The 19,435-nt window shown below is 39.7% G+C and overlaps 1 protein-coding gene across 9 annotated transcripts in view; it reads left to right on the top strand.

Moving 5' to 3' along the window:
• Positions 1–19,435, top strand: part of Nckap5 (NCK associated protein 5) — a 927,122-nt gene that overhangs the window by 124,894 nt on the left and 782,793 nt on the right. For 6 of the 9 annotated variants that reach the window (XM_074070593.1, XM_074070600.1, XM_074070595.1 and 3 more), the window contains exon 2: positions 9,651–9,780. In XM_074070593.1, coding sequence (XP_073926694.1) covers positions 9,712–9,780 — 69 coding nt within the window. In that variant the 5' untranslated portion in view covers positions 9,651–9,711. Of the gene's footprint in view, positions 1–7,373; positions 7,814–9,650; positions 9,781–19,435 lie in introns of those variants that run through there. The other 3 variants (XM_074070594.1, XM_074070601.1, XM_074070597.1) reach the window with 3 other exon arrangements.

Below are 19,435 nucleotides of genomic sequence, written 5' to 3'. Positions count from 1 at the left end.
CTCAGCAGGCTTTGCAGCATTTACAGCCTGCTCTACCCAACTGGCCCCATATGGAAAATACTCTCTTGAAATTGGATGGCTTTTTAAGTGTAGCTCTCCACGCCTGCTCAAAGGAAAAAAAAAAAATCAGCTCAAGCAGAATGCATTTAGTAGCGTGGTCTATAATTCCCTTAGCGTCCCACGTATTTGGATGTTTTTGCTTTTGGCAGTGGAATTTTTCTAATTTAATTAACTCATTAACGTTAGCAGATGACACAGTGTGAAAATTCTTTTCCCTAGCCACTTATCTAAATATTCTTCCAATCTACTGGGGTTATGTGCGTGCTTTACTTATTTGTTTGTTTATTTATAAAATTTATTTATGTGTGTTTCATTTTCATTATGACATTTCCCTAAAGAGATCCTGAGCAATATGTAGACATATTATGTAACGAATTAAAATCCCTTCTTAAAGCAATAGATGGAGAAGAGGCAAAGGAGGGGAATAAATAGTGGAGAACGTCTATACAAAGAAAGACTGGGAGAGAGAGCAGATGGCTTGAGGAGAGCAGCCAGAACTGAAACATGAATCCGTGTCCAAGCTCCCGCCGTTCTGAGTTCTTGTTCCTACACTTTTATAATGCAATAAATAAGAGTTTGTGTCTGGAAGACAGCTGGCAGCACCAGGAATGACAATAAAGGCAAGTTTTCCAGGATTAGTCCCACCAAGAGTGAACTTCCCTTGCTCAGACCATGCACATTTACTTGACCTTGCATTTGATTAATGCATACAGTCTTGCCCTCTTAGATTTTTAGGCTTCCTTGCAACTTGAGGAGATGGTCTTCCTTCCTCCTTCCTTCCCTCCCTTCCCTGTCCTCCCTCCCTTCCTTCCTCTCTCCCTTCCTCCCTTCCTTTCTCTGTCTCTCTCACACACACACACACACACACACACAGAGCCTGGGACCAAGTACATATTGAGTACATATTACTGAATTTTAAATGCAAGGAATTCTTTTTAGTGATTGAGCTAATTTTTTTCTACTGTCTACCCCAGTATTTTAAAACAGACATTATGATGATTTTCTTACAGTCTTATCCTTGGCATTTGCAGTTCTTTCCCCAAAACTCTATAAACAATGGCCTTGCATTAAGATATTTGTGCATGCATTGGAAACCTAGATTTGATATTTCTATGTTCAGTCAACATTCTTTTCTAAACAAAGAGAAGGCCCAGTTTTAGCATGACCGTTAGAGAGCCTGAGAGAGTGGTAGGAGGGGAGAGGTGTTTACCCTACACGTCCTATCTAACAATTCTTTTCTTTTGGATTGGTGTTTGCAGATTACAAATTGCCGGGTGCAGTGACTGAAGAAAAGCAGTTAATGCTGGTAACAGCTGTGTGTCCTTCCCCTTGGGGAGGGACACATCAAGAAAGGAGTCATGCTTCTTCTCTCTCAGATTGGCACTCACCTGACTGCATGTTGGAGATATTCAGGGACCTTCAAATAATGATGCCTAGCAATCCTGATTTGTTTAGTCTAGAGAAAGGCTTTGTTGATTCCCCAAACAACTCTAAGGGGCAGCAAAGTTTGAAAATCAGGGCTCTTAAATAGTACTTGTCACCTGACTGCTGCCACCATACCACAATGCCCTCATCCCTAGAGAGTCACATGATCTGAAAGGAGACCTGGGCACTGATAGTTTTTAGACACTCCCCAGGTGATTCTGAGTGCAGCAGGATAGAGAACCACTGAACACCTTGTCAAGGACAGGAAATTTTCTGCTCTTTTGATTTGTCCTTGGCATCTGCTGGGGTTTGGATGTAGTTTGTCTTGCCTAAACTCCAGGGGTTAGGGGAGGGGAGGAAGGTGGTAGAGAGAGAATGGTCATTGGGTTCACTATATTTTCCCTATGTTTTAGAGGTATCTTAGTTAGCAAAAAACCCATGTTTACCCAATCCTTGCTGCCAGGATTTTGAAGTATTGTTTGGATTCCTGAGAGCTCAAGGTTCAAGGGTTTGTCAGCTATTTGCCATCTTTGTCTCCCTCCTATCTGGTCATTAGATTCAGAGTCACAGTCAGATAGGATAAGTTCTCATGTTCTATTATACAAAGGCTGATTATGGCTAGCAATATTGTATCATATAATTCTGAATAGCTAGAAGAGACAATGTTGAATGTTCCCTTTACATGGAATGTACATAAGTAACCTAAGTGCCTCAGTTGATCCATACTGATGTATACATGTATGAAAAGATCACACCATAGCATATAAAGATGTATAATTATTACCTATCAAGGAAAACGGGAGTGAGCTTTCTCTTGCTCCTGTTAGTACTGAACCTAACTGTACCTAACTGGAGGCAATGGGAGATGCATAAAGGACAGAGGATAGACAGACAAACATGTAGAAAGTTGGAATCAGGTGTGCTGGGCGCTCAGATGGAGACGCACAACAGCCTCATTGCTTTTTTACTTCTTTTCTCTTTGTTCTGCTTCTTTTCTCTATCTCTTCTTTAAGGCCTTATTCCTTTACAATTCTTTAAAACCTTGCTTCTGAAGTCTTTCTTTAAAACCTTGCTTCTTTTCTATTCTTTAAAGTCTCTTTTCTTAGACTTGCACCATCCCATGTTTTCTCTTTAGCTTTCTTAAAGTCTCGGTGCTCAGACTTGCACTGTCCCATGTTCCCTTTAATCTCTCTTAAAGTCTTTGCCCTCAGACTTGCAGACAAACAACAGCAGCTGTATCTAAAAACTGCATTAGCATATTCTTAAAGTCTTGGTCCTCAGACTTGCACTGTCCAGTGTTCTCTCTTTAGCTTTTCTGAGGCCTCTGTATACAGTTCTCGGTTCAGAAAGCTGCTCTGGTGGAGACACACAACAGCCAGAGGCAGCCAATCAAAAAGCCTCCCATCCTCCTTCAGCAAGTCTTTTATATCCAGTGGTAAACAAGGAGGTGGAGCAACAGTTCTCAGGGAGGGGCGTGACATTGTAACAAGAGAAACCTGCATTCCTCTTCTCTTAGGAAAAGCAGCTGTGTTACGTTCTGCACGCTCTCTTCTGTGGCTGGGGCCATGCTAAACTCAGCCTGTCATTGAGCACAGCTGTGCTTATGTCAGATTCTCATAGGCTTCTCATAATTTCCTCCCCACAGAAAACCATTATTATTTTTTGGTGGCACTGCGGTTTGAACTCAAGGCCTCATACTTGCTAGGCATATATTCTACCACTTGAGCCACAATCCCAACCCCTTTTGCTTTACTTATTGTTCTTAACAAATAGGGTCTTGTGTTTTTTTCCTAGGCTGTCCTGGACCACAATCTTTCTATTTATGCATCCCATATATCTGGGATGACAGGTGCATGTCACCATGCCCAGGTTTTTGTTGGTTGAGATGTGGTCTCACTAACTTTTTGCCTGGGCTGGCTTTGACCCATGATCCTCCTATTAAATCTCCATTTCCCAAGCAGCTGGGATTACAGACATGAGCCACCATGCTCATCATGAAAAACATGTGAAAGATTCATCAAAAAAATGAAAGAAATTTAATCACCAGTAAAGTGGTATTGAGGTCTTGGGCCTTTAAGAGGTACTTACTTGGATCATGAGGCTCTGCTCTTATAAAGGGATTAATGTAGCTCCTACAAGAGTGGTTAGCTGTCACAAAAGTGGGTTATTATAAATCATCTGGCCCCCCATTCTCCTCCTGTCTTGGAATAGGCCTGCTTGCCTTTCTGCTTTCTGCCATGAGTGAGAGCAGGACAAGGTCCTCACAAAAAGCTCAGCAAATACAGCTGAATATCTTGGACTTCTAGTCTCCAGAATTGGTGCTAACTAAACTTCTTTTCTTTATAAGTTATACAGTCTCAGGCATTCTGTTATAGCAACTAAAAACAGACTAGGACACCATGTTCTATTCTGCAGTAATTACTTCATACATACCATGTGGGAGCTGATATGCTGGGTGCTGTAGGGAATATACCAATGAGTGTGATATGGTTTCTCTTCTCTGGATGCTCAGAAGCTGCAAGTTGTCATATTTTGCATTCTTTCCTAGTTAATGAAGCTGATTTAAATACCTTGTATGGTTATGGACAGGTTTCTCATGCATTTATCTCATTGGAAAAACATAACCTAGTGAGAAAGGCATAAGAAATGGCAGACCACATAAGTTATGGATTGGCTGAGGTTTACATGGCAAAAGGATTTGAGAACTGAATCTTCTGATGTCTAATGCAGAACCCTTTGGCTCTACCATTTTACACCATTCCTTCTGGCTCTACCATTAATCTATTGAAACACAGAGGAGGAGTAAGAGAATAAGAAAGACAGAAATTGAGGTGGAGACAGCTATGCTCCAAATGTGTGAGTGTGTATCTGAGAGAATGAGTGTCTTGTGTGTGAATGCCTGAGATTATGTTAATGGTGTTGTTTAGTGTTTCAAGAGACAGTAGTCTCATATATAGCTCGTTAACAAATTCTAGTGGAAAAATAGAAATTACTGATGGCTTTGGAAGTGTTAAAAATATCTACAGCACTGAAAGGCCATCTCTATCTTTGAGGATTCTTTTTCAAAATAAAAGAGGTTATTATGGCCCACTTAGATTTCTATAGATACTGAGTGGAAATAGATTTATCAGCTAGAAATAGATGTGTGTGTGTGGGAGGATCATTATCAACAGGCATCATTCAGTAAGAGGAGGCTTAATTTCCTGTCTTCCTTCAACCCCCAGCCATTTTTCTTCCATGGAGGGAGGGACTTCCAACCAATTACTCTGGGGCAGATATGTTTCTTTAACAACCAGAAATGTGAGAAGAAACAGAAAAGACATGAATACAACTAGGTTGTGGCAGTTTGTAAGCACAGGCAAAGCCTAAACAATAATTTTTTAGGTTAATGACACATTTTAAAATCATAATAAAATGTTTTCTTTGAGAGTTGGGTGTTTCTTTATGTGTTTGTCTAAAAAAGTAACTTCACTGTTGTGTGTTTAGTATTTTTTGTTTGTTTGTTTGTTTTCTCAATATTATATTGCTGCCCTGTTCTTTATATGTTTACAAAGATAGCTGTAAACGTTCATTCATTCACTGATTCATCCAAATAATAAATGCTCGTCCAGTGTCTGCCATATCGCTATGTGTTAGGCATCATACCATCTTGGGAAATGCAGAACATAAAACCCTATCCCAAAGGGTTAGTTTTATTAGAAAATAATTTCAGGCTATTGTGTCTGAAAGCTTATAGGAAGGAATCTAGGAAGGCTGACAGTCTGTGTGAAGGCATTTCCATGGGTAAGTATCAAATGTTGTCCAGCCTGGAAAAGAAAAAACTACTCTAGGTATTTCTAGCAGAGAGTGTTTCATGCAAGGAATTTTTCATGAAGGTGTTGGAGAAGCAAGAACAGTAAGATGGAACTGGCACTCAGAGGTTGGGACATTGCCTCTGCCCTTTCTTAGTTGAGCTTTTGGAGGAACTGATAGTCACGTGCTCTTGATGCTGTTGTCTAGAGCTGGGAACAGAGTGGCTTTTCCCATCCTACTGCCCTTCTCTCTTCTCACTGCCTCATGTTGGCAGAACCCAGCATTAAGTCCACTTCTTGGACTGTCCAAGAAGTCTTGATATGCACTTGTGCATCCACAGTACACAGAGGAATATATCAGTGCAAAATGGGGGAGGGGGTAAGATCCAACAATCAAATAACTAGCAGAGAGGGAGGGGTTGTGAAGTAGCCATTGCCACACAGCGTTCTCCCTCAGCTTTTTAGATTTTTTGATTATTAGTGCACTCAGGTGTGATCAGACTTTGACATCTATTAGAGACTAAATTGTGCTCCCCATTCATATTTTGAAGTCCTAACCACCAATGTAACTGTACCTGGGGATAGGGCATTTATAATTAAATTAAATTATAATTAAATTAAGTTATAAGGGTGGAGTTCTAATCCAACAGAACTGGTGTCCTTATAAGGACTTATTATAAGAACAGTAAGAGACACTATGAATGTGTATACACTGAGAAAAGCCATGTGAGGACACAGCTAGCAGGCAACCATCTGCGTCAAGGAGAAAGGTCTCAGGAGAAAGTAACTCTCTGTAAGACCTTGAATTCTAGTTGAATCTACCCAGTTTGTCTTGTTCTGTTATGGAAACCTGAATGATTTCACTAGCCAGATATATAAAGAATAAATACAAAGTGTCAGATGCCAAACTGCAAATTTGCATTAAAATGTAACTTTCGAAACATTGCCTACTTATATTTTCTGATTAGCATGAAACAAATACAACTGGAAGATTGCTTGGTGATAATGGTTTCTGGGCAAGTTGAATTAGCTGGATGGTATGTCTGGTTATGTCTTTGGCATCTGATATCCTCATTCCCCCTCCAGCCCTGCAGTCCCTGTTGAATTCTCAGATGGCAAAGGAGCTCAGTCTTCCCGACTTTCCCTTTTTTGACCACAGCCCACTTCACCTCACCATATCCCAGTTACCATTTTGTTTCTTTTAGGTGGCTTTGCTTTGACCCACTTAGACAACTTCACTATGATGCTTCTCATGACTGTTTTGTCATGTTTAACTGACGAATTATTACATTAATGGGGTGGGGGTGATGTACACACTGAAGCTGGTAACTAGCCAGGATGTACTGCTTAGCACCATGTTTTGTCCTAATTGGACCAGAAGGAATGATTTACATGTATAACCACTAAATCTTACCTACTATGTGCTAAAGAATTGTCTGATTTAAAATCACAAAAACCCTAGTATGAAGAAGGTCTTATTATTAATGACATTTCTGTCATTTCTGTCAGCTGAATCAACTGAGCATTAAAAAGGTTAAGTAACTTGTTAGCTGTTATCAGCTAGTAAGGAGTAAAGTAGGGGTCCAAACCCTATGTTCACGTTTGTGTTAAGTAAAAGAGCCTGAGTTTGTTGCCTGTAACTCAACACTTTTCTCACACATTCTCTTCCCAGCTTTTTTTTATTCCTAAGTAACTCCTGTTCTCTTTTAGGACGCATAGTGCTCTTTTCCAGCTCCTTCCCCTGGTCCCTCTGCCTGGAATGATATTTACTCATCTTTTTGCATGGCTGACTCCTACCCTAACCATTCTACCCAGAAAGTTTCTTTTTCTGTACCACCAACTTGGGGTTATTTCCTTTAGACAAGCACCTATCACAGTTTGGAGTTGTTCTTCTGTCTTATTTATTTTCTATGTGCTCCACTAATGTATAAGTTCTGTGAAGGCAGTATCTTTCTTCTACATGGTTGTCAACAATATCTATGGACTGGGTGATTCATACAGTAGGCACTTGATACATAGGTACTCAGTGCCAAAGGATAATCTATTATGAGTTCTCAAACGCCCATGCTCTTTGGATTATGACTTATGAGAACACGTTCTTGATAGAGGGAGAAATTGGCAGCTTGAGTCATCACTTTAGCTGAGTTCATCATTACAGAGACTGTTCTGAGATATCAGTGAATACGTTCACTGAGCTGAGAAGGAGGGCTGCCAAGTGGACATCTGAGAGTAGAAAGGCAGGTCCCAGACAAATTCAGTTGGTTAATAAGTTCCCCTATAGTAGCAGAACAACATTTTTATTAAAAATACTTTTCTTGCTGTGTTTAGGTGCTGGCAAACAAGCATATATTAAGAGTTTACTATCTTCAAAGAACTATCGCACGTTCAAAAGTGATTAAGACAAGTCTCCAAGGATTCCTGTGAAAATCGAGAGAGAAAGGGAATCATTACCAAATGGAGTTGTCTAGGAAGGTCTTGTGCAGGGGATGGGGCCTGAGCCAGGCACTGGAGCAAGGGGAGGATTAGGCCAGATGGAGGTGAGGATTATGATCACAGTCTTGCTCTCAGGAATGTGCTTAATGCTTAGGGATTGTAAAAGACTCATTGGCAGGAAGTAGACCTTAAAAATGATGTTGAAATTTTTGGATTTTCTCCTGAATTCTGAGTGAACTCTTAGGAGTTTCTGAGTGGACCACTGATGTATTAAGGTTAGTGTTCCCAAAAGGGAGAGTTGGCATGACTGAGACAGAGGAGGGAGCCAAGACTAGAAAATGAGTCCATTCATTTCCATCATGGACTGTGCTTTGGGCAGACCCTATCTAGGGCCCAACTGTCTCTTGACCATGGTGATAAAGGACACCAGGAGAAAAAGACCACATGCTATGGTGTGAGGTCAAGTTTGTTTGCTCCATGTTAGACTTGGAGCAGTTGAGAGTAATAGAACATATTCCTTTTGGTTTTATAAAACAGACTGGTTAGTCCAGCACTCTCTTAAGTCCATCTCTTGTATATCAGCAGAAACTAGGCTATGTTTATTGATGAGGATTATGACTAATTTCCATACCTCCTGGTGCTTTTCAGATCACAAAGGAATACTGAGTTATGTGGAATAATAGCTGAGTTTGTTTGTAATTGAACTCTGTGGGTAATTATAATATACATGTAAGCTACAACTTATTGCCTTTAAGTCATTTTCACATACATTGTTTGAGTCCATAGTTATTTTTTTCATTCTGATTCTGTTTTTTTATTGTTGTGCTGAGGGTACATTGTGACATTTACAAAAGTTCTTACATTTCATAGTTGAATTTATCCCCATGATTCTCCTTTCCATAGTTATGTTTTTGCAGTTGAAAAATATGAGTTTTAGAGAGATGAAGCAACTTGTCCAAGGTCACTTGGCTAATGGGTAAGAAAGCATAAGCTCATGTCCATTTCTTTTAAACAGGTCCTGTCTGGGGATAGATACCAGCAAGGGGGTGAAGATATAAGGAAAGGGTGTAGGAGGGTGGATGTAGTGGAAATGGAAAAAATAAGACCTGTTGAAACTATTCCAGGAGTGGAGGGAGGTGAGATAAAGGAAAATATGGAGGGGGCGAATTCAACCATGCTATATTATAAAATCTTTTGTAAATGTCACAATATATCCCCCAGTACAACAATAATATGGTAATTTTAAAAAGTCTTCTACATCTTGGTGAAAATTGGAAGGTAGCACTTAATACCCATGATGAATCCTTATTAAACACAATACTTAATCATTTGAGAATGAGCAATTCACTGTCATGCAAGGAAGAACTATATGTTAAAATGCAGTGGGTGGTCCATACATACTCAATGATATCATCCACCATTCATTCTGAATCAATCTGTCCCAAAGGAAAGCATCTTATAATGTGCCTCAAATATTTTTAAATGATAAATTTTTAATTTAAATATTGACAATAAGGTTCATGTTTCAATTTCCCCTCATTGGACTTTGGGGCTCGATAATTCTTGGTTATGGAGTGTGGTCTTTGTCAGTTTGATTTCATGGAATTTGCAGATAACATCTATGTTCATAATAACAGAACGATTCTGGCTGATAGGAAGATGATGAGTGTAAAGCAACTGTGGCATGAAACGGACTGTTTGCTTTTTTTCACAGTCTGCTGATTTGACCAGCAAACCCGTTCCCCAACTCCATTAATAGAACCATTAAAAACACAGGGGCCTCCAAAAGACAACTCTGACATTTGCAACCCAGAGAGGTCTTTGAACTTGGGTCTAGGTAGTTGTTTTGCCCTTAACACTTGTTTCTGATTAGAAAGTTGAAAAACAAGGGTCTAAATGCTCCTGCACTTGGATAGTAAAACAAATGTTCACTTTTTGCAGTGACCCTGGAAACAGACGGGGGATTCTTATAAATCACAAAGGAAAATAAATAACTTCACCCATGGAGGGAAAGAGACAGCTTGAGAAAAGAGACTTTGGAAAAAGACTGTCTCTGGACAGCAGTCTCGTGGTAAGTACTAAATATTCATTTACCACTCTATATGTTTTGGCTGAAAACACATTATTCTTTGACTGTTACTTCCTGAGTCCTGTGTTTTTGAAACCTCTATTTCAGTTACCCCATTACCAACATCCCCTGGGATTTTGTTTCATTTATTTTTTACACTCAAAAGCCAGCAAATTATTGGAATGTTTGTGTAGTGTCTTAATAGGCAAATGTCACAATCTGTCAGCATCATATATAATTACATTAATTCCAGCTGAATTAGTCTGTAGCCTATACAAAAACGCTACTGTATCACCAATGCCAAATGCCAACTCTATATATGGTTGCTCTGTCACTCATTTATCTTAACGCTGGAGCTGAGTTGAATAAGAATTCAATACAATTTCAAATACTGAAGAGGCAAGAGAGTGTCTGAGACCTTCTTAGTTGTGTATTAGGTCAGTTGTCCATAAACTTTTTTTGTAAGAGTTTTGATAGTGAACATTATTCTTAACCTGGTTGGGATTGCTTTCAGGTATAAGAAGCTGCTAGTTTAAAGAGACAAATTAAGCCACTGATTTTGGAAGCTTGGCCACTTTTTTGTAAGCTGTAGCTAACATTTTATGGGTCACCTCTTCTGTTCTGTGATGGACAAGAGCAGAGCAAGAAGTCAAATGCTCATCTACTGAAATAGAAATTTAGTGTGGCTTTTTTCCTTGCATGTTTTATAGGGATGTGCATTGTTCATTTGTGAGCTTCTAGTACCAGGTACAAAGAACATGTCCAATAAAATATTTGTTGAATTTATTTATCAATTGCACATTTCAAATTCTATAGCTGTATGTCTAGCTTAGCCATGTACAGATTAGTTATTTACCCTATCGTGGTTGAGGCTTTCCTTCACAAACTATTCGTAGATGTGAGTTTCTTGGAATTGACAAAAGGGTGCATTAAGCTTTTTTGAGTCATTTCTGTGACTCTGTGGGCTCTGCGTTGACCAGCATACCTTCCGAGGCTAAGGACTGACTTTGGTAATTTTTTTTGGTGGTACTTGGGATTGAACTCAGTGCTTCATGCATACTTGATCCATGTTCCCAGCCCCTTTGTTTTTATTTTGTATTTGAGACAGGGTCTCCTGCTACCTTTTCCCAGGATGTCCTTGAACTTGAAATTGTCCTCCCTCTGCTACCCAAGTAGCTGGGATTACAGATGTGAGCCACCAAACCCAGCTTACTTTGTTAGTGTTTTAAGTTGTACACCTTATAGATGTGACTCCATCTTATCTCCTAGGTCTTTCTATCTCTAGGTAGAAAGTGATACAAGTGGGGTATGCATGATTCCATGTCCATTCTCTTTCCAACTTTTGGGAAAAATTGAAATGAGGGATAATTTCTCAGCTTCTTCTTTGCAGAAGAAAAACTCTTCATATATACTAACATGCCAATATGATCTGTTTCAGGCTTAAGGCAGGGACAGAGACAGCCATATGGTATGATGTGATGGCTCAGAAAAGATTCTTTTAACCCAGAAATACTACCCCTGTTTGTTGGTCCCAAAGGCACAGATTTGTGCCTTTGATCTCAACTAAATGGAAATGTTGCATAAAATCAAACATACTAACTATTGTCTTTCAATAATTCATAGTAGTACTCATTAAAAAAATGGCTTGGATGGTCCCCAAATGTCAGCCAGATGAGCAGAATTTTGTTGAGGGAATTGACAAACAGAAGGATGTAGAGCATAGAAGGCAAGGGTGGGGTGAAATGAGGGGAGGTGGAGAATAGATACTATGAGGGTACTGTGTACTTACAAATGAAAAATTAAAAATCATCTCAATGAAACTCATTTCAGTTTTACCAGAGACAGCTTGAGAATGGGCATAAGTAAAATCCTGCCACGTTACTAGTGCCAGCTGAAAATTCAAAACCATGCATGCTTTGCTTTTCCGTTGGCTCATGGCTCTACCCTAACACTTACAAGGGGCTGTGAATCTGTTTCTTGACTTTTGGGCATAGAAGAATGCTGTGAAAATGAGAACTTGTTGTTTGGCAAGATCTGAGAAACTCAGTCCTGTTAAATCACCTTCTACCATGCTTAGGAGAGTTTTTGCTTGAGTGAAATATCTTCCTTGTCTCTTAGGGGCAAATGCAGTGTCACATCTGCATACCAGATTGGACACATCTTAGAAAAGCACGCCCTTTCCCATGACTGTGTGTAAGAGGTGTTTCAGTGCCATTGAGCATTATGCTACTTTGGCCAAGTGACTACAATTTCAGCATTATGTTCCCTCTTTTATGTAAGATGCTGTTGCTGGGACAATGACAGCAAGAGGATTCTTTTTGTGTTGGCTCTTGGGAATGGGATCTATTCAAACTGCATTGAATGAACTCTTTTGTGACTGTCAGGAAGACACCTAGACTGGGATGAGATCAAAGGTGACGGGCTTAGAAAAGACTTGAACACAAGACATTCCTTTCCTTTGTGACTCCATGCTAAAACCACACAGATGAATAGGCAAGAAGCAGCTAGGGATGATTCTAGATAAGGACTACTGCAACATATAGGGTGGGGGGAAAACTGGCATCACATTACATTTTTTCCATTCCCAAGGCATGCTTTTATTTTATTTATTTATTTAATTTTCAGTACTGATGAAAATTGCAAGTCAAGTGCTCTACCCCTTAGCCTCTGCTTCCCAAGAAGATGGGATTTCAGGCATGGACCACTACACCCAGTTCTTATTCTATTTTTTGAATCATAGAATGCTCCACTGGGAATGGGTTATCCAGCCCCTCATCTTGTAGAAGGAATAGTTAAGGCCTAGAGATCCTATCTGCTTTTCCTAAAGTCTTGCAACTAGGATTACAGCAAGAGTAGAGCACATGTCTCTACCTGTCACTTCAGTTCTTTACCTTTCATTAAATCTTATCCCAGGAAGAAAAGGTGTCCTTTTGGGAACTTGGCTAGAAGAAAGAGAAACATATTAAATTCTTAAGTCTTGAAATTCCATTGCAATAATCATTATGACCCACATTTTTGAGAGTTAGGAGGCCCAGAGGTAATTTCCACTTTCACGTTTTGTAGGAGAAAATTCCTCATAATGTACTTCAAGAATAAGGTTCTATTAACTTCATTACACTTTTTATTTTACATAATCAAGTAGTGAAGTGTTGAGTTAGAAATTATAGCTCCCTTGCAACAGCTTTTATATTTTTAGGTTGGAGGAGCCACAGAATACAGAACTGTATAGTCCAAATAAGGAAAAAAGCTCCAAATGAAGGAACTGAATTTGTGGTCCTTAGTCACAATTTTGCTTTCAGGACTTGCCACCAGGGAGGGTTTGAGTGGGGGGTGTGTTTGTGTGAGTATAGAGGGGAGATAGAGAGAGAAAACTCAGATGTGTGTGTCCTGATAACACTGAAATATATTCTTTGATGCTGATGAATTTTTACTTTATAAATCACCCTTTTTAAGGAGAAAGTGGCAGGTAAGTGAAACTGAAATGAAAAATTGGTTCCAATATGTGTATTTGTGTGCAGGTAAAGCCAAGAGAGAAAGGCAAGTGACAAGTCTGCCCCCTGTGTCAAGTGACTGTACATTTACAACAAGAGCAATCTTCTCACTGTAAAAATAAAAGTCACCCCAGAAATCAAAGCCTCTTCTTGACCCCCAAAGTGCACATCCCTCCTCAGGAAAAGCCAGCTGTTCATTTACAAGACTACTTCCAAGGCTGCACATACAGCTGTTTGACACTTGTCACTATGATAGTGTTTAGCTAATGAGAAGGCTGGAGAGTAAATTGTGTTTTTTACCAACTCACATTTCAATAGCAAATATTCTCCTTTAATTTGGGGAGAAAATACATTTTTTTTCTTTTAAGCACAGTTTCTTTGATGAATTCCCTCCTGGTACCTTCTTTCTTTAGTCCTCCACCAAATGGAGACTGAACAGTGACTACAATAGGTCCTTAGATTTGACAGCAGTAGTCTGGAAGACTTGTAGGAGTACAAATGAACCTACACAAGTCCTTCCATTCATCCTTCAGTCTCTTGGCCATTTGCATCTAAATCATTCCAGTAATTAGGCTCTTCCACTGCATGCATAACCAAGTCAGTGGAGCAACATCACTACAATGTGCTAGGGAGTTTCCATTTCCCCTCCACATCCATTGTTCCTCCTTCTCTATCTGGCTGTACACCATGGACATGTAGCCCCACGGACCTTAATAAAAGGATTCCTTGCCTCTACTCTGGCCAGGCATGGTCAATGGGAGGAGTAAAAAGAGGTCAGAGGTAGAATTTTCCTATTCTCTCCCTGCCTCTTCATTGACCACAATGACTGAACACCTCTGCTTTAGGTTGCAGCTTTGGTTGTCCAACCTTTCCCACACTTGCACTACAAGCTACACACACAGCTCTTTGTGTTCTGGCACCTTCTCCCTGTCCATGCCCCTTCAGGCTTCTTCATGGGAATGGCTCTTGGGTGTTGCTAGTCCATCTCTTGTTGAGTTTCCACAGCTCTGTCCCGCCTTAGTAAATACCTCCTTTACCAAAGTCCTGTTAGTTAGATGATCTGAAGTATCCATCTCCTTCCTTCAGGATTCCCTGTCTGATATGGCAAGTGTTTATAGCTTATCTATGGAAGTTGACCTAAGAAGCTGGAAAAATAAAATAACACAATGCAGAGATACGTAGTGTGACATTGACAGTAACAGGAGCAGAGATCAGCTGTGGAGGTGCTGTACTTATAGCCATGCTTTGAAGTAATGGGAAGAAGCTGGACATTGAGAAGTAGGAGAGCAGAGAAGAAAGGAACAACCAAGGACATTTTGTATCCTCTGGTGACAACTTTTGCCATTGCTGATGTTTTTCTTCCAGGGAAATTTCTTCCTCATATCTGATTTAAATTTTTGCTGCTTTTTCCAGTCACTTCTTCACTGGTTAGTGATTAGAAGCAATTCCAAAGAAGAGGTGAGCAAACTGCTTCTCTAAGATCCAGTAGTATGTGTTTTAGGTTTTTGTCTGTCAGATGAACAGTTGCAACTTCCCAATGCTGCTGTTGCAGCAGAAAAGCAGCCAATGTGAGGAAATGGGTGTGGTGTATTCCAATAAAACTTTTTTTTTTTTACAAAGACAGGCAACAGACCAGATTCTAAGAGATGTCTGCACTGCATATGAGAATTGGACATTTGGAAGTCCAGGCTCACCTTTCCTGGGTGCTAGCTCTCTAAGTAGTGATTTAGTGGTTTACTCTCATGCAGTATACCAATACAGAGGAGCAGGGATGGGCTATTTACAAAGGAACTTATTCCCAAGTGTCAAGAAACAGAAAAATATGTTAGAAAATGTTTTCTAAATATTTAGAGAGTATTAAATAGAGTATCTTCAAATTTACCAAAACTTTTCCTAAATGCAAAATAGGGATATTGTTAGTGTTGCAGCAAGAAGGCTATAATTTCAGTCATGTGCTACTTAATGATGGGGATATGTTCTGATAAATATGTCATTGGGTGATTTTGTCATTGTGCAAACATCACAGGGAGTACTTACACAAACCTAGATGGTGTAATCACTTGACATGGCTGTTTGATGCAGTTAAGAAACATGGCAAGGGCTGGAGGTGTGGCTCAAGTAGTAAAGTGCCTGCCTCACAAGCACAAAACCCCAAGTTAAATAAACCCCAATACCACAAAATAAAAAAAGAAAGAAAAGTGACAAACATGAGATGTTTAAGGTTGCTGCCAGAATAAGAAGACATACTGTTGTATGTAATATTTTTTATATAACTGAGAAGAAAACTCTAAAATAATGATTAAAAGTATAGTATAGTTGAAATATAAACCAGTAACAAAGTCATTCTTTGTCACTATCAAGTATTGTGTGCAGCACTTTTAACTGTAGGTTTCACCATGCGCATATGAGTAGGGTGTAGAGCTATGATGTTAGGATGGTGAAGATGTCACTAGGTGATAGGGATTTAAAATCTTATGGGATCACCATCATGTATGTGGTCCATCATTGATCAAAACATTATTTTGTTGTGTGTGACTGCACTAGCATCAACTGCTTCCTTTTGAAGAGCTTTAGGTATGATTGAAGCTTTCTTGACTCTCGTGGTACTCCTATTAGACCTTCCTTTGCTGTTTAGGAAGCTACAGAGCTCAAAACATCAGGCTTCTGTGGAAGGTCCCTAGCTACCCAGACTGAAGCTCCCATGACCATTTCTGCTGATGGAAGTACATCAGAAGCACTCTTTATTCAGTGCCTCTGGCCACTGGGGAAAAGGCCAAGCTGTCCTCTAAAAAGTCTGACCTTTGTTCTCTGACATCAAGATTGCTTTGAGATTTCCCAAATGGATATCAAGTGGGGGTGGGTCAGAGAATGAGAGGGAACATTTTATTCCTCCAACTGTTTCATTCTCCTGACAGAATTATTTTCTCAGAACAGTGACCATGTTCTAGAGTCAAGTGGTTGAAGGTGTGGTAATGTCTGAGGACCTGGTCAAGGCCACTGTTAGGAAAAAGCAACAGGTAGAAAATATACCAAGTTTGGCCTGGGTTAGCAAACTTTCCACACTGTTATACTGAATATTTGATTGTGTCCCCTTGAAAGTGGGCTATTGTGAATGAGTGTCAGACCCTTAGATGTGTATTAACCCAGTGAATCTACCCTCTATCCCAGCTCAGCCCATCTTGGAGATTTCCAGAAAGTGCTAGAAAAGAGTCCTCCCCATCTTCCCTCTAGCAGTGACGTTTCTCTGGGTGCCATGGATGGGTATGGGGACACATGGCTTAGTAGAGCTGAACCAGGAGGGTTCCACTTACAAAAGCTAGTTGCTAGTAGTTTTGAAGGAGATCTAGAAGGGTGGGAAAAGATCAGAACCTAAAAAGGACAGTGATGAGAGGGAGGTTGAAGACTTGAAACAATACTGGTGCTGAGGACAGAGTCTGGATGGAGGACAGGATGAGGAATAGAAGGTCCAATCATGTGAGCTGTCAGGGCTGATGAAATCTCACATCAAAGCCACATTAGGAGATTACTCTGTATGTTCAGTTGGCAAATTATTCATTGAGTGTAGACCAGAATGATTTCCCATCAAATTAGCAATAGTAACTAAAATTTATTAAGACTTAATATGTGCCAGGCACTCTGCTCATTGTTTTATATAAAAATGTTGTTTAATACTTAGAACAACCCTTTACGGTAGGAACTCTAATTATCCCTATTTTACAAATGAGAAATCTCCAGTTTAGCCAGTTAGTCAACTTCCTTAAGGCCAAAGAACTGTGAGTGATAGAACTGAGATTCAATTTGATTCTGGCTACTTTCAGAGCCAGATAGGCCTGATTTCTGATCTTGTGAGTTTTCAGATTAACTGAATTGTCAAAACAACTCCAATCTTAAAATAATATGTATTTTTTATCCTGAGTCATTATTAACTAGAATGGGATCACCATAAGGAATAGGTGGGGGGTAATGGGGCTCATCCAACATACAGATGTACCCATGTATGCAGTGGGGTTATGAATTGAGTGACAATCCTATCAAATGGCTGAATATTCTTTTGGCTGGGCTGCTGACTGATGGAGGTAGGTAGAAAACTAATAGAATTTCCCTGAGGGGATGGCATCACTTACAATTGGTGCTGCCTCCTCTGTTGTTGCCTGAAAAATGATCTTCAATGTGAGTTGTGCTCACTCTGAATGACACTTCTTCCTTCCTTTACTTTTCCCTCTCATTGTTGATCATAAGGCAGACTGACAGAGTAACCACATCTTCCAAATTTCCCATGAAAATTCCCTTTCTGAGCTGGGCTTTATCGCTGTACTTTTCCCTTGTCACATAGAATTTCTCAATCCTTGATACTATTGAAATTTTGGGTCCAATAATTCTTTGTTATGGGGGTGTCCTATGCATCGTAGTACACCCCCATAGTACTACAGGAAATCTGCCTCCACCTGTTGGATGTCATAACCTCTTCCAGTTATGACAACCAAAACTACTTGAAGATATAGCCAAATGTTCTTTAGGAGACAAGCACTCCTGACTAAGCTAGTGAAAACTCTTTGAGGACATAGTCCATGTCATATTCACATCTGAATCCTAAAAATTCTAAAGCTTGACACATAGAATATGTTCAGTGAAAGGATTAAGGAAACAAACTTAGCAGTGAGTAGCAGTTTATGAGATCAGTACATTACAAGGAGATCCTGGATATGGGAAAGGGGGGACCTATGTGGAGAGGCACTGAGCTGTATTTAGGAAGGTTGGAGAGGGGAGATGACATGCTGCTTTTCAGTCTTGCTCAAAGAAAAAAAAGGATGATTCTACTGTGTATAGAAAGGCTTTTGTTTTAGTAAGGTATTCCTAACATGATATCATGGACCATTTCAAGTTCCAAAGTACTCGATAAGGGAAATTTATTTAAAAACTCTCAAAGTTTTAGATTCTCTGAACTATTTTGTATTAGATTTTTTTGTCATGCGTATTTGTGCATTTTTATGGAGTATGAATTTGAAGGCATAATCAGTTTCTCAGGGGGAACTGTGACCAAAGAATGATTATGTAGTTTGCCCTGCAATAAGTGCTTCCCAGAGTACCTTTCCTTTGTACCTGCCCCATGAGTCACCTTCCTTGCCAGAGTCATGAAGCAAGAGCTCTGGAAGCCCCTTGCTTCTATCACCTGTAGACAACTAGAAATGTGGTTTTGTGTAGCCCTGGGTTCTCTGAGATCAGTGAATCGAAATAGAAACTGGACACATTTTGAAAGCTTTTGGCAAATGCTGTCTTATTGACTGATGAGGAAGTTGTATTGCTTCTACAGCAAAAATAAGTATAAATGATCAGAGACATTTGCTTGGCGTGTTCCATGTTTTTTTAGGGCTCTGAGACCTCCTTGTCATTCTTCTGTTGCCTTACCATCTCTCAATAACGAGAATCATCAGATCATATGAGTTTCCATGGCAACAGAGTTTCCTGTATCATCCTCTTGCAGCCTAGGATCGTTTCCATGGCAGACTTTCTAGTGCTTTGTCCATAACAACAGGTAGATCTTTCATCGATCTTTTTAGAAGCGGGCCGTCAAACCTAATAGGCATCTGAATGTTCTTTCTATTGTGCCTGTTCTCCTTTTTTAAGTGTCTCATCCATCAGCACAGGAACTGCACACCTACTGTGTTCTAAGTGCTGTGTAATGAGTGCTTAGAAATGCAAAGCATGATTTCTGTTTTATAAGCTTTTTAAAAACCTAGTTAGACACACATAAATCATAGTGATATTGGGATGAATATAATAGTACAAACAACAAAACTTATGTCATGTAAAAAGAAGAAGTTGTTCTTCTGGTTGTATGAATCCGGGAGGGCTTATCCCAAGAAAGAGGACTTTCTTATTTTCCTTTACAATATTGGTCCACATTTAATCTATGCCACCTCCCTGAGTTTTCTGTAGCAGAAATTATTGAGAAATCCAGTGTCTGAAAACAGTGGAATATGACTCCAAGGTGTCTGACTTAAACTTGAGAAATTACTAAACTCTACTGTAATCCTAAATTATCACCCTAACTTTCCTTTTGTCCCTTCTGGCCACCCATCTCTTCTCTCCCATTAACATTCTCTTACCCATAGTGCCTGGTTCAAGGCACAGTGCATCAAACAGTAAATCATTTTGATTTTCTTACA

This window comes from Castor canadensis, chromosome 4, assembly GCF_047511655.1.
Source record: "Castor canadensis chromosome 4, mCasCan1.hap1v2, whole genome shotgun sequence".
NCBI lineage: Eukaryota > Metazoa > Chordata > Mammalia > Rodentia > Castoridae > Castor > Castor canadensis.
The sequence above is the reverse complement of the archived record's forward strand: the minus strand, read 5'-3'. Positions and strand labels throughout refer to the sequence as shown.